Source organism: Trichosurus vulpecula, chromosome 9 (assembly GCF_011100635.1).
Source record: "Trichosurus vulpecula isolate mTriVul1 chromosome 9, mTriVul1.pri, whole genome shotgun sequence".
In the NCBI taxonomy this organism is placed as follows: domain Eukaryota; kingdom Metazoa; phylum Chordata; class Mammalia; order Diprotodontia; family Phalangeridae; genus Trichosurus; species Trichosurus vulpecula.
The window spans coordinates 62,766,179-62,791,715 of record NC_050581.1 but is presented as its reverse complement, the minus strand read 5'-3'; the positions used below and the strand labels follow the sequence as shown (position 1 = coordinate 62,791,715).

Sequence of the window (25,537 nt, the reverse complement as noted above, 5' to 3'; positions counted from 1 at the left end):
GAGAGATCATATATTCTCTTATTTCTTTCAAAAATACTTTATTATTTCAAGCTTCTCATCAATACTTAAAGTTTTTCTTTCGCAGAACTGCTTGGCAGTTGTGAAGATGTTTGGGATGTTAAAGGAGTCTTTTCATATAGAAAAGTTCACAAATGCAAAAGAACAGTAAAACACTCCCATGTAGGGAACCATACATGGTGAACAGAAGCAGCTAGAAGAAATGTTTGAGGTATGTGCATCTTGTGTATTCCTACATGGCTCAGTTCGGCTGAGTACAGTCTTCTGCATTCACTTAAGTGTTTCTTGGGGATGAAATCATGCATAAGGAAAAATGAAGTTCACATCTGCCCAAATTGTTCCCTAATATATGAATCTTGCTGGAACAAATTTGCATTTTCAAAACAAGCATTATAGAAGAATTGCCTGTACAAATTTTGGCAGGATCTGACATTCTAGAAGATTTGTAGTATGGTCCTGGCAACACACTAGGTCAGCTTTCTGAAGATTAGCCTCAGCGCCAGTGAACTAGCCCCTTGGCAATTAATTCTTTGGCCATGGCAACCAATGAAACAAAGAAAAATACAAAACTGTCCTCATTCATATGTAACCTCCTCTTGTTTCTACAGTAAGGGTGGGAGGTTGATGAAAAGGTGAGGAGAGGGCGCTAAGGATCACACATTTTCAGACGATCTATAAACTTAAACTCGGCTGCTGGGACACTAAATGTGAGATTCTCATCCAGTGAATGAGCACACATACAAATGGAGGAACTGAATCCTATTAACTTGACCTCCTCACTAAAAATGAAACCATAAGACAAAAGGAAGCTGTAGCTAAATGGAAAAATGGCTCACAGTTTCCTCCTTAGAGAGCAGAGTGACAGAGTTGGCAAAGTTCATTTTATCGTGCATCCAGGGTTATTAACAAGGAACATCATTTTATAAGGACATACGGTAATCTTGCTATCCATGCTCATGAAAAGCATTTGTAAAAATAACACTGTGAAAATAATTGGTTTATGTGCCAACATCTGCTGCAGGGGATGAGGAAGCAGAGAAATTTTACCAAGAATTTTATTTTTTAAAGCAAATTAATCAAAATATATTTTGATCTTCATAGTGACTTCAACGCAAAGGCAGGCATGGAGGAGGGAAAAAAAGTTGGAAAATTCAGATGTAAGAAAGTAAAGAAGTCAGAGGCTTACAGACCACACAGAAGCCGCATCTATATATAATGAATACTTTCTCTAAAAAAAGAGATGAAGATAGTGAGCACCAAGTAATATGATAAAAAGTAAAATTCATTATATTTTAATAGACAGGAAACATCACTTATGAGGGTGTCATACCTAAGTTGGCTATCTGCTTATTTTCAGGCCACTTACTTATTGGAGCAAAAGTCAAGATTAATTCAAAACTAATAAAAAAAAAGATAAGAAAAATATCTGATGCCTATTTAACAACTGCAACCTGACCTATTCAACTGATGTTGAAAAATGGTAAGTGGATGGAAGACTAGACATCAACACTGATTATAACCATTCTCTAAGGAGGTTTAAATGATATAAATCAGCAAGAGTCTAGAAACTGCCTTGTTTTGCAATCACTTGATCTCCTTACCAAGAAGAAAGATAAAGCATACAAAGCCAACACTGGAGTATAATATAATCTTGTTTGTAAAATCATATGAATAAGCATGGTGGAAAAATTATGAGCAATAATCAGCTCATAAAACAACAAGAAGCAGAGGAAGAAAAAAACAAGTTTAATCTTGGCAAGAGAACCAACTACACAAAGTAATCCTAAGGCCATTTAAGGATGAAATGGAAGAACAAAAAAGAAAAAAAATCTGTAAACATTTTAACAACTTCACCTTCAAAGACACTGGAACCTGACTTCATTTTGAGGGTGTTCCAGATAGCTGAAAATGTAAAGGCTACCAAAAGCATGGGGAAAAAATGTTGGATTTTATTATTTCCCCCCCAAAAAAGTGACCAAAAGATTATCAATAACTACTGACTTAAAAAAAAAAAACAACTGAGAGGGTGGAGCCAAGATGGCAGAGTAAAGGCAGGGATTCACCTAAGCTCTCCTAAGCCCCTCCAAATACCTTTAAAAAATGATTCAAAACAAATTGCAGAGCAGCAGAACCCACAAAAAGACAAAGTGAAACAAATTTCCTGCCCAAGACAACTTGGAAGGTCGGCAGAAAACTCTGTTGCATCAGGAAGAGAAAGGAGCAGAGTCTAGCACAGGCCGCACCAGCACAGACCAGGCACAAACAAACCCAGAGCAGGCCTCAAGGCAACAGAATTAGTGGCAGAGGTGGCAGTTTCTAGACCTCTCAGCCCCCAGACCCTAAGACAACTTAGAAGGTCATCAGGAAAGGGCTGCTGCACCTGGTGAGAGTAGAGTGCAGGCCATGCCAGCATAGCCCCAGCCACAGCAAACCAGGAGCAGGCCTTGGGAGTGACTGAAATAGCAGCAGCAAAGGAAGCAGATACTTCTGGAACTCTCAGCTCACAGATGGTAAGGGAGTCAAACAGCTGATCAGAAGGAGATTACAGGGGTCTTTTTGCTAGCACTGAGACAGGACTCACAGGACTCCACTGCTTTGCTGATATTTGGATCTGGGTAGAAGTTCTGGGTGGCAGTCCCAGGATGAGGAAGAATGCTAGCATAGCAAAGCTTGCAGTCACAGTGAAGAGGGGATCCCCCCATCACAGTTCCAGGGCAGAAAAGAGTGCTTGTGGTTACTCAGACCAGAGAACAGGCCAGGGCAGTAGTAAACACATCTCCTTTGATCATACCACCTTGGAAGAACTGAAAACTTATAGGTCCCTAAAAGTATCTCTGAAAATAGTTGCACAAAACCCCTGAAGCTTCCAACAGTGAAGCTTCCACCCTGGAAGCAGAGCCTTATTTTGACAAAGAGTTAAAAGTCAAATAATGGGCTGGGAAAATGAGCAAACAATGGAAAAAAAAACTCTTGACTATAGTATCTTACTTTGGTGACAAAGGAGATCAAAACACACAACCAGAAGAAGACAATGAATTCAAAGCTCCTACATCCAAAGCCTCTAGGAAAAATATGAATTTGTCTCAGGCCATAGAAGAGCTCAAAAAGGATTTTGAAAATCATGAGAGAGAGAGAGAGAGAGAAAGAGAGAGACAGAGAGGAAAAATTGGGAAGAGCAATTATAGTGACACAAGATAATCATGAAAAAAGAGTCAACAGCTTGGTAAAGGAGACACAAAAAAATACTGAAGAAAATAACACCTTAAAAACAGACTAAGCCAAATGGGAAAAGAGGTCCAAAAAGCCAAGGAGGAGAAGAATGCCTTAAAAAGCAGAACTGGCCAAATGGAAAAGGAGGTTCAAATGTTCACCTAAGAAAATAATTCCTTAAAAATTCGAATGGAGCAAAAGAAAGCTAATGACTTTATAAGAAATCAAGAAACAATAAAAGAAAACCAAAAGAATGAAAAAAAGAGAAGAGATGTGGAGCTGTGAGCTAATTCAACCATTCTGTAGAGCAACCTGGAACTATGCCCAAAGACTATAAAACAATGCATACCCTCTGACCTAGCAATACCACTATTGTCTATATCCCCAAAAAGATAAAAAACAAAAAGTTAAAGGACCTCTATATACAAAAATATTTAAAGCAGCTCTTTCCTGGTGGCAAAGAATTAGAAATTGAAGGGATGCCCATCAACTGGGGAGTGGCTGAACAAGTTGGGGTATGTGATTATGATGGAATACTATTGTACTATAAGAAATGATGAGCAAGATGCACTCAGAAAAACCTGCAAAGATTTGCAAAGTGATGTGATGTGAAATGTACTGTGTACAAAGTAACAGCAATATTGTAAGATGACCAGCTGTGAATGACTTAGTTATTCTCAGCAATAAAACAATCCAAGACAACTCTGAAGGACTTAAGATGAAAAATGCTATCCATCCCCAGAGAAAGTATTGATGGTTTCTGAATACAGATTGAAGCATACTTTTTTTAAACTTTCTTTATTTTTCTTGAGGTTTTTTTTTTGGTCTGTATTTTCTTTCATAACACGACTATTATGGATATGTTTTGCACGATTACATATGTATAACCGATATCAAATTGCTTACCTTCTCAATGTAGGAGGGTGGGGAGGGAAGAAAGGAGAGAATCTAGAACTCAATTTTTTTTAAAAAATGTTAAAAATGTTTTTACATGTAACTGTGAAAAGATAAAATATTAAATAAATTTTAAAAGTAAAAAAACCTACTGACCTACATGCCTACTTTCCCATCTCTGCAAAAAAATTTGAAAACAATGTACATAAGAATTAAGATCATCCTTAAAGAAGATATGAGAAAAGGACACAAGAGCTTTCACAAATTATATTTTATAGACCATATATTTACACTTATACAATTTACTGAAAGATATAGAGAATACAAGATCCTGCTGTGCATATTGCTTATTGACTAGTAAAAGCATTTGCTTCAAAGAGAGCAAAATGCTGCTTTAAAAATTCTTTCAAAAATTTGTCTCCCCTGCACATGTCAAAATTATTCAAGATTCCTTGAGAGAAATAACAGATAGAAGTGTTAGATGACTTTCTCATTATTAAAGGCAAGTAATGTATAAAATTGGGATAAGCATGTTATTCAAAACTGTTGCCACTTTTACAGAATATATCCAACACAGAGTCCAAACTGAAAAGGTTTTCCTTACTCCAGAAGCAGATGAGATGGTGCTGATTTCATCAAGCCCTGGAACATTATAGAGCCTTCTAATTGGAAAATGTAATCACTCAAGAGCTCAGTCTAACCACTCACAAGAAAACAAAACAAGAATATAAAGAATGACTATTTTCCATAGTAGAATATGCACTTGGATGGACAACTCAGAGTCTATCCGTAATTACGTATATCTTGGACAGACACTGCAAAAAGACAATGAGCTAGACTAAATTGAAGTGGAAAAGAGCGGACTAGCTGCCTTTGGAAAATCACGCATTTATTTTAATGACCTAAGTTTCTCCTTGAAACCAAAGCCCATCCTTTAATACCGATATTCTTCCAGGGATATTGTATAAGTGTGGCCATCAAATACCAGTCTCAGAAGAGCCAAAATTGAGGATAATCTAAAAAACAATATGGTGGATATAAGTACTCTTATATAACTCATCATAAAAAAGGAACTGTGTAGAAATAGCACAAAAATGTTATCAGAGCAATGTATAACTGGAAAAAAAAAGGTAGGCCACTCAGGTAACAAAAGTAAGGAATAACAGATGGGCACTTATGTGCTCCACAGGCATCCATATAATGTCAAGAAATCTAGAGAAAGGCTCAAGTTTGTTGGGTGGACCCCCTGTAATAGATCTACCGAAGGATGCACAGGCATGGGGATTGCAATCTGCATCAGTGGAGGAAATATCTGTATCAATGAGATCACAGATAAATTAAAGCGTAGAAGAAATAGATACACTTGGATAACTATAATACAATGAATAATGTAACAGTGAAAAAAGTCATGGTAGTTCAAAAAAAGGACATTTTAATTTGTATGGGATAAATTAAGAAAATTTGCATAAAATGGAATTACATTTGGGCCTCAAAAAATGGGTAAGAATGGGAAAGGTAGAATTTGGGTTGGCAACAAGGGGAAATGTGTGCATTCCAGACAGAGGGAAAAGTATAATCAAACCCAAGGAAGTAGAAAAGCATGAAATGAGTTTAAGGTAAAATGGAGTGGGGCAGCTAGGTGGGGCAGTGAGTAGAGCACCGGCCCTGGAGTCAGAAGGACCTAAATCCAAACCCAGACTTAGACACTTGACACAATTACTAACTGTGTGACCTTGGGCAAGTCACTTAACCCCAATTGCCCTGCCTTTCCCCCTCCAAAAAAGATAAAATGGAGCAATACAAATTCCTGCATACAGTATAGGTAAAGGAATGGTGGAAAATAAGACAAAGGAAGGTTGTATCAAATTGTAGAGAACTCTGATCATCTGGCTAAAATATTGATTATATTTATTATTTTTTATGAAAGAAACATAATAATTATATTATTTCCCAACACCCTTAGTTCCTTTCTTTTTTCCCCACCAAAGAGTTCAAACATTTGCCAAATACTCAGCTAGCCTTGTAAGTTCTGGTTTGTTCCTCATTCATCAAGATGATTAATTAAAAGAAAATACTATATTTCTATAAAAACCAATACTGAGTTATATGTCATTTGTGTAATTAGTCACAAATATAATGCAATTCACAGATTAGTTCACCTGTAAAGTTGAGTATGTATATGGATAATGATAAGCAAAATAGCAAACGTCATCCTTATGTGGGAAAGTGACCGTGAATGTAATTGTATAATAGGATTTTCCCTTTTGCCCACCAGCAGCAACTGAACTTCTAGAGAAATGATTTCTGCAAGAGAAAAGCACAAAAAAGTTTACTCATTTATCTGAAATTGCTTATATATTGAAACGTTATGAAAAATGCTTAGATCACTATACTGGAGCCATCTTAGTGGAAAAAATAATTTCTTACTTTGACTTAAGTACTTTATGAGGTAAGACGCAGTACAAAGGACAATATAGTCTACACACATCAAATATTGCTAGACTGTATCAGCAGGAATTTTCATGTCAGTACTTTCTAGATTTATTCATCTTTACATTTGTTAGCAGTAAGTAATGTTTCCTTAATAAGTGTGTTTATTCTTTCAACACTGGATACAAATTTTTTCTCAGGCTCTAAATGTTACCGAAACATCTCACTTGACAACTTACTCTTCAAAATCTCAAAACTAACTTTTCTTTTAAAATTACTTTTATATACTTCCAGACAGACTGAAAGATCAGAGGCAATGGTTTCTGGGATATTCTAAAATATAGCAACATGAGGTAGTGAACGCAGCACGGAGCTTAGAATCAGGAGATGAGGTTTGAGTCCTAGTTCTTATACTTAATAGGGGAACAAAGGCAGGTCACAACTTTTGAGATTCATATTTCTCATCATGAGAATGGGAAAAATAAGACATGTACTATTATCTGAGAGGAGAACTGTGAGGGAAAAATAATTTTAAGTGCTAAATGTGAGTTATCATTATCTTTCCTTTATTAAAGCTAGACTCCAATGACTCAATGAGGGGGAGAGAACACTCTGGCAAGTCTTACTAAGGTGGAAAGGCTCCAAATATAGGTTCAGCAACGGACTATATATGTCTCTCAACCACTGATAAACCTAGTTAAGTCCAGAGAGATTTGCTGCCAGACTAGCCAAAGAATTTTTTCAGCCATAGCAACTAAAAAGATTATTCTTTACTACCTCCTTTATATAGAGGGTTTGGGATTTAAGTTGGTGGAGAAGTACTGCATCAATGAAAACATGGATTCCTGAAATATTTTAATATTATCTTTAAAATCCATATCACTATTTTTATAAACACTTGTCACATTTCTTCTAAACATCATTATAATAATTTCATGTTGATTTCAAAGTACATAACTTTTATTTATTCAAAAAGGCTCTATTGATTATATCTAAATCATGGATCATAATGTCATAGATTTAGAGTCAGAAAAGACCAAAGAATCAATTTAGTCTAAGCCCCTTACTCTACAAACAAGAAAACTGAGGCTCAAAGAGGTTCAGTGACTTGCCCATGTATACACAGACAGTAAATGTCAAAGGCAAAATATAAACCCAGGTCTTCTAGAGGGCAAGTCAAGTACGTTATCTACTATATCATGCTCTTTGTTAAAGAGTCAAGATGTGGTGAAAGTTAAATAATGTAAGCAAAATAGAGCAAAACCTCAGCAAATTAAAATCCAGAGTTTTGCAACCCTGTCACTCGCTGGACAGCTACAAACCTAGAAGTAATTCACTTTCAAAAGAGGATTATTACCTGGCAGAGTCAGGTAGGAGTGATCAAGGTGGTAAGTACCAAATAGCAAATAAGAAAGGCACAACAAAGGACACTTTTTAATGTCTTTTTATGGATGTGTACTTTTAATAGCAGAAAACTTCATCCTCCAGTACACAAAGATAGTATTTTGTTATAAGTCATGTCCCATGTGTTACAGTGAGGGTTCTCAAGTTGGCTGACAGATATAACTAATAGGAGATGCACTTTTCAAACGAAGATGAGACACAATTTTCAAACTTTGCCTAGAGTATACAAATATCCTATGCCAGCTCTGCTATGGGAGAATTTCTTTTTTTTTTACCTGCCTCCTGCTCCTAGTAATACTTTATCAAGTTAACCTGTTGACCAAGGTATTGATCCATCACAAAGATCCCAAAATGAAAACTCCCAGGAATACTATATCCAAATTCCAGTGCTCCCAGGTCAAGGAGAAAATATAGCCAGAAAAAAATAATTCAAATGTCACAGAGCCACAGTCAGGATCCCACAAGATTTAGCAACTTCTATACTGAAGGATCAGAGGAGTTAGATTATGATGTTCTGGATGGCAAACGAGCTAAGATCACAAAGAAAAATCACTTACCACGCAAAAGTGAGTATAATCCTTCAGGGAGGTGGTGGGAAATTGACATTTAATGAAATAGAGGTCTTTCAAGAGCTGAACAGAAAACTTGACTTTCAAATACAAGACTCAAGAGAAGACCAGAGCTGAACAGATCAGAGCTGAATAAAAAAATTGGACTTTCAAATACAAAACTCAAGAGAAGTATAAAAAGATAAGTAGGAAAGAGAAATCATAGGGGATTTGATAAGTTTAAACTTTTTATACTCCTACATGGGAAGATGATACTTGTGACTACTAAGAATTTTATCATTATTAGGTCAGTTAGAAGGAGTATATATAGACAGAGGGCATGGGTATGAGTTGACTATGATAGAATAATATCTAAAACACAAAAATTAAGGGGTGAGAAAGAGGGATGAACTGAGAGATGAGGGAAGGTAGAGGTAGAACAGGGTAAATTATCTCACATAAAAGAGCTTATACAGTAGAGGGGAAGTTGGGGGTAGGGCACGGCAGACAACACTCAAAACTTACTCTCATTGAAGTTGACTCAAAGAGGGAATAATATACACAGTCAGATGGGTATAGAAATCTATCTTACCCTACTGGGAAATAGAAGGAGAAGGAAATGAGAGGGGAAGGAACTGATAGAAAGAAGGGGAGACTAGGAGAAGCAGGGGTCAGAAGCAAAACACTTTTAGGAGGAACAGGGCAAAAGGAGAGACAGAGAAGGATAAATAGGGGGAAAACAGAATGGAGGGAAATACACAGTAATAGTAACTGTGAAAAAATTTTTACAGCCAATTTCTCTGATAAAGGCTCCATTTCTCATATACAGAGAAATGAGTCAAATTTACAAGAATACAAGTCATTCCCCAATTGATAATGGTCAAAAGACATGAACAGACAGTTTTCTGAGGAAGAAATCAAAACTATTTATAGTCACATGAAAAAATGCTCTAATTCATTAATGATTAGAAAAATGCAAATTAAAAAAAAACTTTGAAGTACCACCTCACAAACCTATCAAATTGGCTAATATGACAAAAAGAAAAATGACAAATGTTTAAGTGGATATGGGAAAACTGGAACACTAAAGCTCTCTTAGCTGAGTTGTGAACTGATCTAACCATTCTGGACAACAATTTGGAATTATGCCCCAAAGTCTATAAAACTGTGCATACCCTTTGACCCAGCAATACCACTACTAGGTCTGTATCCCAAAGAGATTAAAAAAAAGGAAAAGGACCTATATTTGTCAAAAATTTTATAGCAGCTCTTTTTGTGGCAGTAAAGAATCAGAAATTAAGCAGACGCCCATCAACTGGCAAATGGCTACACAATTTGTGGTACATGATTGTGACCAAATAGTACTGCGCTCTAACAAATAATGAGCAAGATGATTTCAGAAAAACCTGGAAAGAATTATATAAACTGATGTAAAGTGAAGCAAGCAGAACCATTAGAACATTGTACACAATGACAGCAATACTGTACAATGATCAACTGTGAATGACTTAGCTATTCTCAGCAATACAACGATCTAAGACAATTACAAAGGACTTATGATGAAAAATGCTATCCACCTCAAGAAAAAGAAGTGGTGGAATCTGAATGCAGACTGAAGCATACTTTTTAAATTTTATTTTTCTTGGGGGTTGTTTTGGTCTATGTTTTCTTTCACAACATGACTAATATAGAAATATGTCTTACAGGACTTCACATGACAACCTATAACAAACTGCTAGCTTTCTCATTGAGGAGGAAAGGCAGGTGAAAAATTTGGAACTCAAAATTTAAAAAAACAAACATTAAAAATTGTTTTTGAATGTAATTGGAAAAAATATTTAATAAAAAAAAGGAGAGAGAGAATAAGCGAGAAAGAACAAGATAGAGAGAATGAGAAAGAGAAGAGCCATAGAACTCTGGAAGGGACAGAAATGATAAAATTTGCTAACTGGTTAGAGCATAGGATCACAGTTTGTAAATTCAGAGCTCAAAGGGACTTCAGAGGACATCACTTCCAAACTCCTTATTTTACAGATGAGGAAATGGAGGCTCAAAGAGGTTAAGTGACTTTCCCAAGGTCACAGCCAACAAGTATCAATTCAGGTCTTCCTGACTCCAAGTCTAGCACCCTATTCTCTGTGCTGCTTAAGAAAATTGGATAAAAGAGAAGAATCAAAGATAAACCCAATTTAATATTATAGGTCAGTACACAAGGCCAGGATTCAAAGTAAAAATATTTCAGAAGAAGGAACCACTTGAGAGATCTTAACTGTAAACTTATCGGAAATAGGATCAGAGTAAATTAAAAACTGCTTAATATTTGAACCCTTATAATACATACAACTCACACAACTGTTGAATGACAAAATAATTAAAATGTCAAAATATTTTAAGAAATCAAAATTTTTCCAAAACAGAAATATGAAATAAAAGCACATATAAATTTATGAAAGCTACAGAGAGAGGAATTAAAAGTGATATCATCATTGTACCAAAGTATTACAAAATACTTCTTGAATTTCTCCTTTCAGCTCTTATCTCTTAAGCTTCCTGATAAAAAAAAATAACTTAAACTATGGTCAGTTAAAAGGAGTGAGTACTAAGATGTACCTCAGAAAACATTTAGTAATTCATACATCGATGTTGAAAGAGAATCAAGTTTTTTTCCTTAATCTCATTAGGTAATAAAGGAAAAGATTAGTTCAACAATTTAAATCTTAGAATACTTACTTATAGTAACAAATGTCAGTACCTACACGAATCCACCACGGTCTGGCATGTAATGCTTCCTGGACTGAATACATAAGGGGTTGCATACCTTCAAAGAAGGAAAGGAAAACAACATATTAAGAAGAAAACACTCCAAAATTAAAAATGTAAATAATGAAAGTTAAGAAAATTATATTTATATTTTACTTAAAAACAAACGTGTATTAATATCATGACATTTTCATCAAATGATATATGTAAAATATTTCTAAAGCTAGAAATTCAGAGGAAGTGAAGATTGATACTTTAAAGTAAATCACTTTGATACATTATGTATTAACAAAATATTAGGTAAATGGTAGAGAAAATTTTCACCTCAATGAACCCTTTCTATAATAACAAGATGATACCCAAATCACAAGTTCTTATCACAGCTTTTTAAAAGTTCTCCCCAATTCTGAACCCAACAAGTTGAAATTCAGTAAACATATTTTGAGTTACAAATATCTAAGTAAGAAAATGAAGTGCCAATAAATAATGAATCACACTGAAAACAGTCATAATTGAGAGGCTCCAGATATAGTGTTGGTTAAGAAAAATAGGTTGCCTTAGCACACTGCAGCCATCAGAGATGAAGTAGACATTTGTAGTTTTTTAATCTGCTAAATGTGGAGCGCAGAAGGAACCAACCTAGCCATTATCCAAAGAATAAACTATTTTATATATATACAATTATACAAATATAGCAGAAGTTTAGGATAATGACATAGAAAATAACACAATGAAAATAATAAAAACACAGTGGCATTTAGCACTTTTCCAAATGAAGAATCCAAAAGAAATGTACCCTTAATTATACTTCATAATATAGTTAAGAATAATTTCACAGTAAGATAACTATTTTGTATAATGCTAATCTCTGGGTTAGCAAAATACTACTTACTCATAGTATGATTGTCAATATGTGAAAGTCTTAAATTATGAGATGCTGATAAAAAGCCTACTTATTTTAGAATATTATCTATATTCATCCCATAAAATTGAGATATTTTGACATTTTCCTCATAAAAAGGTCCTCACAGCAAAGATAAATCAAATTTATTCAATTCTTGCTAATACTTCTTTTTTAAAAACAGTTTTATGTTGAAAGGAATAATATGTCAGAGCTAACTAGAAATGAATGGGAAATACCTTAAACAACTCAATCTTTGAGGGTAATTTTTTGAAAAAAACAACAACTATATTATCTCTTGAAGGCTGATTTTTTTCACCTTGCCTCTTACTTCCCCAAAAAACAAGGAACAAATATTATATTAACATGTTTCTTAAGTTGGGTTCCTTGAAAAAACAGAAAATGAGCATAGAAATGAGCATAGAATGAGCATAGAAACTTTGAAAATACTCTTAATCAATATATTTTAAAATTTGGTAGAAAAAGAAAGTTTGTATTAACTGAACTAAATAACAGTCCATTATGTCTAAAGTCTCTTTCTAAAATATTACATTAAGAAAATGAATTTTGCTAAAGCTTTTATCCCAAAATTATGCAATATTAATTTCACATTTTCTTTGTAACACATGTTAAATATCTCATGATTAGGAAAATATTTTAACCTTTTTTCCTCATGAATACTCTAATTTTCAGAAATATTCCCTTAACATTTATCCCTTTGCTTGCTTTCAGCCATTTTTAATACTACTTGAAATAAAAAACATGATGCTCCATGTCACCATTGTTTAAAAACTTGCCTATTTAACTGAACTTTTTTGAATATTAAACCTTTGAAGCTTATCTAAAATTGTCAACAATTTCAAGCTTGATAAGGATAATAGGATGATGAGTGCAAGTTAAAATGGACTTCAGAAGAAATTCAGTGCAACCCCATCATTTTATAGAGGAGGACACTGAAGACCAAACAGGTGAAATAACTTATCAGAGATCATACAAGGAGTAGAGGGGAGTGTGACCCTGGGTTATTTTCCAAAAAAAGTTTTAATGCAAGTAACTAAATGACAGTAAATTGAGGAAACTTGCTTTCATTGTTGGTCATTTCAGTTGTGTCTGCATGACATTTGGGGTTTTCTTAGCAAAGATCCTAGAGTGGTTTGCCATTTCCTTCTCCATCTCAATTTATAGAAAAGGAAACAGGCAAACAGGGTTAAGTGACTTGCCCAAGGTCACATAGCTATTAAGTGTCTGAGGCCCCATTTGAACTCAGGTCTTTCTGACTCTAGGCCTGGCACTCTACCCACTGCACCACCTTGCTGTCCACAGTTCTCTGCACTACAGATTTTAATAGGCTTTAAATTCTAGGGAGCTGGGCTTCTTGCCAGCATGCTGGTCTTTCTCTAGAACTGAATCTGATCGGTGACTCAATATACACCACAAATTTCAAACAACTTTGCACAAATAACAACAGCAAGTATTTACATAGTGCTTTAGGGTTTGCTAGGTGAATTACATATACTATCTCATTTGATAGATACAACAGCTCTGTGAGTTGACTGCTATTAGTATTTCCATTTCATAGATGAAGTTGAGGCTGAAAGAGACTAAAGGATTTGCCCAGAGTCACTCTGTAATTGAGATAACATTTGAACTCAGATCTTTCTGGCTCCAATATCTACTGTACCACCTTTCATTAAACCTATAACTTCATTCATACTAAAAGGAACTTATTGAATATATCAAATTAAGAAGGGTCCATAAAATACTACTACTTTGTGGAATAATTTTTATTGACTAACCGGAGGAATCTGAACCCAGATCTCTCGACTACAAGCCTAATCTTCTAGTCCAGGGGTAGTGAACCTGCAGCCTCGAGGCCACATGTAGCCTTCTAGGTCCTCAGGTGGGGTCTTTTGACTGAGTCCAAGTTTTACAGAACAAATCCTTTTATTAAGGGGATTTGTTTTGTGAAGTTTGGATTCTTTCAAAGGGCCACACTTGAGGACCTAGAGGGCCACATGTGGCCTCAAAGCCACAGGTTCCCTACCCCTACTCTAGTCACTCTGCTTTGCTGCCTCTTATTATTACTGACGTTACTCAGGTTCTTAAAAATATAATCTATAGAGTCCTATAAAATGAAATCATGAATCTTTCACATATTCATGAAAAATAAACAATAAAACTGGTGTTATTTCCAATTTTACACATTTAAAATATTTTATGAATGAAACAGCATCCTATATGAACACATTTCATTTGATTTGTAAAAGATATTGACAATTTTTAAAATCATATCCTTTGTTGCAGATAGTATAAGATCCCTTTAAGCATCCTAAAAGGGATAGAAAACTGTCTTACCATAATTAAACTGACTGTTGGATTTTTCACAGTTGATGATATTAAATCGGTATCCAATGCCTGTCCGCATTCCACTGACTTCAAAGTAAAACCACTGATGATAATGATTGCTATTTATATCTGAGTTCAGAATAAGATCATACTCGTTTCTGAAGATGAACAAAGAAAAATAAATCTGTTGAAAATAGGAAAAATTCCTGGGTATATATTAAGTGTAAAATTGGATAAAGACTTACTTTCTAATTTGAATAACTTTCCTTAAATTTCCAGATTCAAATCTGGAATTAAATTTCAAACTTTCTCCTTCTTCTGGTACAGTATAACTTTAAAAGAAAAAAAAGACAGGCAAAAATACTAAAAATCACTTTATACAGATGACAAAAGTAAATGTTTCATTTTATTTTTTAAGAACCACATATATGTATGTACATATATATATATATATCACAGAAAAAGGGCTAAAATCTACAGCACAAAACAAATATATTAGTGAATATTCTATCTGCAATTTAATTGTGAGGGACAGCTAATTTATTAGTTTAAAACTTTTTACATTTCTAGTAAAGAACCGCTACTCTTCAAAATACTGAGCTCTAGGTCAAAAAATAAATCAAAACATGCTATTCTACTATTATCTAATAAATTAATAAACTGAAATGTAATTTTTAAAAAACTATAAACCTTACTTAAGGAATGTGTTAATACAATATTTATTCCTTTATTATGGATATATCCCCAGTTCCAGCACTGATGTATAAATGTGCATATATACAAATATACTCATATACATGTATATAATACCCCTAGTGCCTAGCACAGTGCCTCATATACAGGAGATGTGTAATAAATGTTAATCAAATTGAACTAGATATACAACAATATACACTCTTGTGTATATGTATCCAATTTAATCCAAAAATGTTTTCACATAGACATATTATATAGACATATAATATATACATATGTAACATACATACATACACACATATATATTTTAACATATTCTGATCCAAGTGTTAGTAGCTGGGGAAGTTTACAGGAGTTTTCTCACAAACCAAAATGGGGGAAAAGGAATTTATCACTTAAAACTTGTCAACGTTTCACTCCAAGGAAGCAATGGTTCTTAATAGCAAAAAATAAAATAATAACAAGCTACCAACACCCTTAACTTTCATACTCAAAATATTTAACTTTCTTTTACTTATTATTCAGATGCTAAAACTTAATAGTGTTATTTAATAGTGATAACTGCTATAAAAGCGGCAATTTGGTATGGCTCTAATTCTTGGACTATTACTACTTAAAATATGTATATAAGAGAAGACAGCAGAAGCAAAACACATAATCATATTGCATGAAATTACCAAGAATTGCCATGATAAGCAATATTTAATTATCCATTCATTTATATAGGAACGCAATATGGATAATCTATAGTCAAATAAGTGGTGGATGAATTTATATTCATGTCTTTAAAAACCACAAATGTTATTCAGATGATAAAAATAAAAAAGAAGCAAAATGAAAAGCAAGAATTGCCAAATTTACATACTTACTTTGGGTTATCCAGGTCATACATAACTTTGTCTATGATATCACTTTGATGGATTAGTCTCTCAATATCCTGGGCAATTTTTGTCCTGTTATCACAAAAAAGAAATATGATTGGAATTAGGACTTTCAAATGTCAACATTCTGCTTTCTCCAAAGTAAGTTTTGAGCTTAAAGAAAATCTCATACAAAATGTCTTAAAAAGAAAGTGTCTTCAAATACATTTGGGAGGCACATCCCATACTATACCTCAATTGTGAGATGATGTATGTAAATAATCAATACATAGGTAACTTATACCAAAGTATTTTCCTTTAAAGAGCCATTAATTATAGAAACATACCACTTGTTTTCAAATGAGACTTCAATCAAGTAGAAAGGGGTCTCTGAGCATCTAGGTATAATAAAGCTTAGGTACTTTATTCCATAAAAGAGGCAGAGAGCCACATTCAGGTCTTTACTCAGATGATTTTGTATAAATAAAGTGGAAGATAAAGGCATCAAGAACACTGACAGTAACAGAGAGGCTGACAAAAATGAAAAAGCCAAGAAAGCCTAGTAGCATTGGGCATTTTAGGGTAGGAGCAAACAGCCCTAGAGATCTGTTACTCTTAAGGCATAATTAAGACAGTATAGAACAAAAGCTGATTTTTATCGATGATGATCCTGACTCAATAATAAAAGCTAAATTATATTCAGAATAAGAATTCACATTTACATAATGATTTATTATTCACAAACTGCTTTTCTCAAAATAATTTTGTTTCCAAATAAATTTTTCCTAATTTTCGGATGATAAAACTGAGTCTGAGAAGTTACAAGACCTTTTCAAGGTCATACCCCCAGTAAGTGCTAGAGCTGGAATTCAAACACAGGGCTTTCTGAGGTCAATTCTCCTTTCACCTCTCAGCATTTAAAGAGGAAAAGAAAATGTTTCATTTTAAGATATTAAAAATAAATAACAAGTTTTTACACTTCACATAGTAGAGCTCCAGTTATGTGAAAAAAATTTGGAATACTTCATTTTCCAAAAACATTGGATAAGTGAGTTGTGCTGTGGTTTAGCAACAAAAGTTTACAAGTACTGAAAGTTATTCTTAATTAGTACTAGTCTTCATGGCTATAATTTTTACTATATTAAAACCTAACATCTTAAAATCAGCATTAAGGATCAATGTAAAGCAGAACAAGCTCTTTAACTCTGAAACCCTAGGGTTCAAAGAAGTTGAATGTTGTAAGGAATTAGAAATAAATTACTCCATTCCTTCATTGTATCCCACTCCCAGACTGGGAAACTGAGGCCCTAAGTGATTTGTTCAATGACCTGACCAGAGTAATTCCCTAATTCTCAGTCTAAAGTGATTGTTTTCCATATTTGCATACATCTAGTTCATAAAGTTTAAGTTATATATGATCAAATATAATAATCTTTTCATTGCTCCCCTATATTTTTTCTATAAGCCAATGCAATAGACTTCCTAATTTCCTAATGTATTCTATTCACTGCCTTTTGATTTGAAGGTTTTTCATTTAAAATATAATAATCTTTTAAATATATTATGTACCTCTTTCCAAATATATCAAAATCTATCTTTTCAATTATACTGGCAATCCTTCACTCTGGTTCACTCTTACCAATAAAATTAGATTTACTTGATTTATTTGCTCAATTCATACGACGATGAATTAAAAAATATAGAAGCCATTCAAACCATTAAATGTAATTATTTTGCATTTTACTTTCTAATAAGCACTTTAGACTTTCATGGAAGTTATGTAAGGAACAATGCGGCAGCAGTCTGTAACGATTATCATCATGTTACAGGTTTAGATTTGTAAGGCCAGTACTCAGGATCACTTCCTCCTCAGTTCTTTACCTGCAATTAAGGCAAGGTGCCATCAAGAAGCCAGTGTAAAAGTCTTAAGATCAGAGATCTAGAGTCGTTAGGGGTCTTGGAGGTCACCTAACCTAACCCTTTGTTTTACAGTTGAGAAAATTGCAGCCCAAAAAGGTTAAGTGACTTGAGCAAGGTCACAAAGACAATATCCGGGGCAAGATTAGAAGCCAAGTCCTGAGACTCCAGAGCCAATGCTCTTTTCTCTGCACCAACTTACTTCTGAACAGTTAGATAAGTCATAGATGTGTTTAACTAAGACACAGAAGTAGACTTTTCCCACTGTTATCTTTTTTCATAATAACAGAACTCTTTATTAAAACAGCTAAGCATTACCAACAACTAGTGTCGCTAATTCACTTTGATAGATATTATGAAGTTTAGAGTAAGATTTAAGAAAAACAAACACGTAAACACAAACCGGCACCTCTTTGTTTTTTCCTCCACGCTTTACAAGAATTCTTCTTTCTAATAACCCTGAACCTTGCCAATTTTTGGTAAAAAGCCCTTTAAGCTTTGTTATTCCCATTCATCACAGCTTAACTTAGATGCCACTTTTTTGATGAAACCTTCTTTCCATGACCACTTGATCTGGCTCTCATCCCCTCGGATAAAATCTCTCCTTCAAATTTTCCATAGTCCTTTAACTAGACATCTTTTTAAAAACTTTTCTCCTCTTTTACCACAGTTTTTTGTGAATCTGTAATCCCTCCACAGCTTCATTACATGCTAAGCTTCTTGAGGATAGGGCCTATGATATAGCTGGCTTTATATACTCAGCACCTCAATTCAATTTGTGAAATTGATTTAGACTAACATACACAATAGGGAGCAATTTGCCTACTTACAACTTATAAGAGAAATGGCAACTGACAATGCCCTCCACTCTTCTAAAATCAAACTCTTGAAGGGTAATGACCTTTTCTTAGTGGATCTCTTACTATCATTTTTCAAGATTGATTAACTACTCCTTCAAGCAGTCTGCTTCCATTAAATTATCACTATCCTGCATCTCCCTGCATCTCCAATCACTTCCTTCTTTGTCTTAATTGCTGACTTCTCTTCCTCCTCCTCTCAACTCCTAAATGTGGAAGTTGTTCAAACTCTTGGCCCTCTGTTCTTTTCTGTCTACATTCTTTTCCATGGAGATCTCATCTACTATTACGGCTTCAACTATCACCCTTAAGTATATGACTTCAAGCCTATATTTCCACATGTGACTTTTATCTCCCGAGTAACATTCTCATATCCCCAGTTAACTACTGGACATTTCCATTTGTATACCAACAGTCACCTCAAACTTAAAATATCTAAATCAAACTCCTTATCTTTTTCTCAGTCCCCCAGGTGTGTATTTCTGTCAAATTTAGCATCATCGTGTCTATCAAACCAGGCTCAAACACTCAGACTCATGATTCCTCTCTCTCCTGCTAACTACCCCCTCCCATTATCTAATCAGTCATCAATTTCTATCATTTCTTCCTTCTTATTGTCTCCTTAGGTCCAATCCCTCCTTTCTAGTCCCCTTGCCACAGCCTTAGTTTAGGCTCTTATTATCACACCTTATAAGATCCTCTTTAATTCGTATTCCTGCTTTCAGTCTCTCCTCATTCCAACCAACCTGCTTTTGCAAGTATTCTTCCTAATACACAACTTTCATTGTGTTACTCCCCTACTCAAAAACACTTCAACAGTTTCCCACTTACTACAGGATAAAGTCCAAACTCCTTAGCCTGGCATTCAGAGCCTTCCACAATCTGGCATCAACCTACCTTTCTTTCTTTGTATCCCCCACAGTGCCTAGTACAGTGCCTCACACATAGCAGGCGCTCAATAATCATTGGTTGATTGATTGACTGAAAGGCCCCAGTTTGCCCTTCCAAGTTCCCTGATCTCAGCCCATGCTTCCTTGCAGGCTGCAGAAACAGGAAAAGAAAGAAAAGTTATATAGCAGCCTGATGGTGATGCTCTGTTAAACCCAATGATTGCTTTTCTACAATCAGAAAAACCTTTCTACACCTAAACCTCACTGTCTTCATGTTCACTCTTTTTGAGACCTATGCCTACTCCCTTCTATCAGGCATTTCCCCTGACCCACACTCCATTGTTCCTATTTATCAATCACACAATTATTCTGTTCTGGATACAAGTGCCTTCTGTCAAGAACTTGTTTCAAAATCTCAGTTATATCAAAACATAATTTTTTCAAACCTATTTAAACAGACTTAAGATTTTCAACTGGTAAAAGCTATTCCACCATAACATCATTATTGTTACGTCTTAATATTTTTAACTTTAAAAGTGTCAGAGTATTTTTGAGGAAGATTGATCAAAGATATGGGCAAAATTCAAAATATCTTTTTCTGTTAGACTCATTTGTCTAGGACCAGTGGTAGGCATCACAGGTGGGATTCAGATGTGAAAAGAGTTCAAACTATAATGGACAGCTGCAAAAAAAAAAAAAAGGAAAGGAAAAGGAAAGAAAAAGAAAAAGTATGACTCTTCCCAGATACCCGGCTAGCAAAATAAAAATCACTAGTGCAGCGGAAGAATAACAGATGACCTGTCCCAACAATATTTCTTACAACTAATAAGTACACATTCCCAAACAGTAACACTTTAAGAATATGAAGGTTCAAAATATAAAGTTCCTGTAACAGAACCAGTCTATATTCAACCATGTAAACTCAAAACTTTGTTTAAATTTCGTTTAAAAGATTTTATTCTATGTGGAGATATAGTCCCTTTAACTCAGGCAGTCTGTAATTGAAGTCAATTATCTTAAACCAAAAGAATCAGCTACCCAGAACAAATTCGAAGATTACTACTGTAAATAAAAGTTTAATAAGCTCTCAGTAGAAGAAACCAACAGACTAAGAAAATTAAATAAAGTAGAAACTTTTGTCCTCCTGATTAAAAACATTCCCAACACCTAAGGAAAAAAAAAAAAGAACCAACACTTTAAATTCTCAGTTTGAGTTTACTATTATATAAATTCTCAATAAGAAAGCAAGAACTTTAAATGCAAAGAGATAGGAACATCTAAAGGGAGGCTTTCCTTTATTTATTTAAAAACAGTCTGCACAGGGAACATGGAATCCCTTAGAGTTAAGGCAACCGACAACCAGGTGATTTTTATATTAAGGCAACCTAAAAGGTTAAAAGTGCACCACTGAGAAAGGCCTCTGACTACTTTAGATTGAAAGAGTGGTCAAAATAAAAGCTAAGTAACGGTAATTAATTATACCTCAGATGCTTGTTTCTTTAAAAGTTGCTTTTAAGTAGCATAATTGAAACTAATGATTGATTGGTTACTCAAGTTTAAATGCTGTCATGTGATCAACTAGATATTATCAGGGTCCCCATGCCAAGACCACCCCCCTCTTTTCACTACTCTCTTTTTACTATTAGGGGATACCTTGTTTTCCAAAGCTAAGGCCCAGCAAGCAAACTGTGCCCTGAGCTTGGCATAACAACGATCCTTTGCATTCACGCTCTGGATAAATTCTACTGCAACTAAGTCACAAAACTAATGGTCCCTGAACTCAAGCAACCACCAGCAGGCACAGACATGAAGTCCTGCTATGAATGGACTTCCCACCTTACCAAAGACCTGATTCCTTTTTTAGTTAGAAATACTTCATTGTCTCTAATAACCTGAAAATGTGGAGGGTCTTTGAATCCTTTCAACCTTCTCTTCCAGGACGGAGACCAGCCTACGTAGATGAGTAGTCACCTGGCTGTAGTAACAGTCTAAGCAAGTTTACATGATTTTTGGACGTTTTGTCACTAGGCAACCTTATCTCACTGTTGCTGTTATGCTGCATTGTTTGTCTAACCATATTTTCTTTGTCTAGCTATATTATCGCCTGTTAGAACTATAAATATCAAGGTTTAACCTCATTGCCTTGGGTCTCCTCCTAGAGGAAAGCCCTGGCGCATGTGTCTAATTTCTGTCCTTTAACAGAATAAAGAAAGCTTTTTGTTTATGACCACTGTTAGCGGTTTGGTTTTATTTTATTTCTTAGCATCAACAGTGGCTGTGATAACCAGTGTGAGTTCTTTGGTATTTTTAGCATTAACAGTATTTGCATAACCTCTGTGACTTTTTGGTAATTTGTTTTCAGATTTGGCAGTATAAAAAGAATTTGTGACTACAAGTTGTAAGGGTTAAGCAAGGAGGCCCACCAGAAATTCAGGTAAAACATACCTTGCAGAGGGTGTTCCTAAAGTCTGGACACAAAAATACATATTTTCAAGAAATGAAATGAATGAAATTTTCAACAACATTTAACTGGAATATTAACAAATAACATCTTCAATATGATTTCCATCATTTGTGGTGCAAAGGTTGATGCGCTTTGCAAGATTCACATGAACTGGATGCAATAACTCCACATTGCTGTCAATTTTAGCACATTCACTCTTTATGTGTTCAATCAAGTGTGTTGTATCTATGATTTTCATTGAGTACACCTTCTCCTTTAGCATACCCCGGAAAAAGAAGTCAAGGGGGCTAAGGTCTGTTAATAGTCCAAATATTTCAAAATATGCATTTTTGCCTATGTGTCTAGACTTTAGGGACACCCTGTATAACACATCACATGAGGAAGATCCAAAACCACAAGGTATAGAATACAGCCATCATGAAAACTAGCTCAGAATTCTGGCTAGAAATGATCCCTCTTCCAACCCAAAACTCCTCCACTCCTCCCAAACCTAGAATCATCCACTTCCAAATCCAGCAAGCAATTTCTAGTTTCTACAGGAAAAGGTAAGGTGTAGCTGTCAAACTGTTTTTGGAATTGAGAAAAAGAAAAAGAAGCTACAGGTGGATGCCAATTTATTAAGATATTATTAATGACTACAAAAGTCTCAGTGAGATGCTTAAAAGGTGACCTGGAAGTGTTCACAAGTAGTTCAGAAGACAAGGCTGAGAATTTTAATCAATATGGAAAGCATGAAAATTTTGGAGTCAATTGCATGTAAACTTTCTTATAATGTCACCACAGCCAAGTGACTACTCATTTATGTTCCAAGTGCAAGCTGGTCTCCCTCCTAGAAGGGAAGGTTGAAAGGACTCAAGGACTCTAACATTTCAGGTTATCAGAGACAAGGAATTATTCCAAACTAAAATTAGAATCAGGTCTTTAGTAAGGGGATAAAAACTATATGGAGTGACAAACTAAGAAAAGATTCTTGTCAGGGGGTGACAGAGTCAAAGAATGTCACATAGAAAATGAGGGGAAGGAAAATGATTGCTGTACACTTTGAGCTAAAAAACAAATCTGAAGCTTTTCCCCAAAGAGGATACTGTGAGGAGGAAGCAGTCGCTTATCCTGCAAGTTATAGACATACAAACAATCAGATGAGAGATTATACTCAGTTAAGGATGAGAGGAAGGAGTAAGTGGTTGTGTCGAACTAGTCAAACAAGAAGAAATTAATTGTGGTGGTCGATCACTGCCTGATAAAGGGTGCTAAGATATTTGTCAACCTTATAAAAACAAGAGAGGAATCTAGTGTCTTTCTGAGACATTTATCCAATTCTAGTCAAAACAAATGACTACTACTCACTTCTGAAGATTCAAATGAGCACAAACAATAAACCCAAAAGGAACCCGGAAAGTACTGCCAAAGATGACAAAGTCTCGTGGAAGAACCTCAAGGACTATAAGGGACCAGATTACATTACCCTTACTGCTGCCCTTTAATGTTAAGGGTTGCAGCAAAAGGGGAAAACCAAAGTTGGTGCTTCAAAGTGGGATTTGGATTTCTGGGTCACAGTTTAATGTGGGGGATGACAAACTACTGGTCATGGATGGAAGAATATCTTACCAGTCTTTGAATAAAGTCTGGTAAACATTTATTCGCCTGGTATCTGGCAAATCTAATCAAAAGGGGTGCAACATCCACCACTCTAGATACTATAGAGAGCAGCTACAAAGGAATGACAGCAGTTGAAATATACTAGAATTTCAAAAACAAAATCCAAGAAATGAGCCAATAGTAAAATCTATGTCCTCAAATTTCTACATTCAAATGCCCAAAGTACGGGCAATAAGCAAAAGGAACTAGAGATCCTAATACAAAGAAACAAAATTCATCGTATAGCTATCACTGAGAATTAGTGGAATAAAATGGATGCCTGGGGAAGATACCTGTGAATGGGTACAACATATTCAAAAGAAAAAAGATAGATAATAAGGATCTGGGAAGGGGGGGAAATGAAAAAGGGAATACATTAAATATTCTATACTAAGAAGGTATAATCACTTGAAGAAACCCAAGAACCAGAGGCGGGAAAGAATAGTTGACAGCATTACGGTAAAGATCAATGAAGGAAAAAACAGAAATTATTTTGTCATCTGAGCATATTACAGACCACCTAGACAAAAAGAGGTAATAGATACAAAGTTTGGAAAGTAGATCATAAATCCGAAAGACAATAGCTAGTTGCCCTTAATGACACAGAGGCATAATTTAATAGTGATGTGAAACTTAGTTTATCCCAGCCCAGAAAGAGTTCTCTCTCTGCCAAAAGCAGAGGAAATGATAATTTCTTCACTTAGCTTAATGATAATATTCTCCTTCAAAAAGAAGGAGAACCAAGAGTAGGAAGCTTTATTCTGGTTCTGGTTCTGACATGGAAGAATGGGTTACTGGAAGTACACATAATGAAAACCTTGTGAGTAAATTATGATGAAGGAAAAGAAAGCCAGAAATAGTCCGGTATGCATGCTAAATTTGGGGAAAGCAGACTTCAAAGGGTTCAGAGGAAGGACAGGTGGAATCCCATGCATTCAAATTCTACAGGGGAAGTCAACCCATAAGGAACAGGAAACTCTCAAGAAAGAGATTCTGATGAAAATCTGATGATTCTAATGAAACAATTCCAATATGGAGGAAAAGCTGAACTTGTATGAAGAGACTGATTTGAAAGGGAAAGGAAATTACCAACTAATTTAGATTTTTAAAATATATGTACAAAAGAAGGAAGCAAAGGCAGATAACAGAGAATGAATGTAAGCATATGGCATAGTCCCATAAAAACAGCGTCAGGAGTGTTAAAGCTCAGAAGGACCTGTATCTATTAAGGCACATTAAGGGCAACAAAAAAAATAAGGCTTTTAAAGCTACATTAAGTGAAAGAGCAAGATCAAAGAATGGAAAGAGGACCACTGCTTGGCATGGATAAAATTATAAATGACAACAGAGAAATAGCAGAGCTGCTCGATTACTTTCATACTTCTTTTTTCTCTGCCAAGAAGAACAGCCCTTACGTTGAGAATGAGAGGGGAAATCACCAACAGAAAGTTGATGCCCCAGATAAGTAAGGAGACAGGAGACAGTATCGAGCTGTCTTTGGATTCAAGTCACCTCAACCAGATAAACGACATTCCTGGGTCCTGAAGGAACTGACGGCTGTAATTGTTGAACCACTGTCAGTGATATTTGGAAGCTCAAGAAAATGAAAAGGGTGCTTGCTGCAGAACTGAGTTGCTCCATTCTTCAAACAAGGGAAGCGGAGAGAGTCTGGAAACTATAAATCAATGAGCTTGAATGTAATTT

The 25,537-nt window shown here is 35.0% G+C and overlaps 1 protein-coding gene across 4 annotated transcripts in view; it reads right to left on the bottom strand.

Moving 5' to 3' along the window:
- The window catches only part of AGTPBP1 (ATP/GTP binding protein 1), a 233,703-nt gene that overhangs the window by 86,826 nt on the left and 121,340 nt on the right, over positions 1-25,537 (bottom strand). For all 4 annotated transcript variants that reach the window (XM_036737617.1, XM_036737616.1, XM_036737618.1 and 1 more), the window contains 5 exons: positions 16,077-16,160; positions 14,757-14,843; positions 14,521-14,669; positions 11,235-11,322; positions 6,282-6,426 (listed from right to left, as the gene is read on the bottom strand). In XM_036737617.1, the coding sequence (XP_036593512.1) occupies positions 6,282-6,426; positions 11,235-11,322; positions 14,521-14,669; positions 14,757-14,843; positions 16,077-16,160 (553 nt within the window). The remainder of the gene's footprint in view (positions 1-6,281; positions 6,427-11,234; positions 11,323-14,520; positions 14,670-14,756; positions 14,844-16,076; positions 16,161-25,537) is intronic.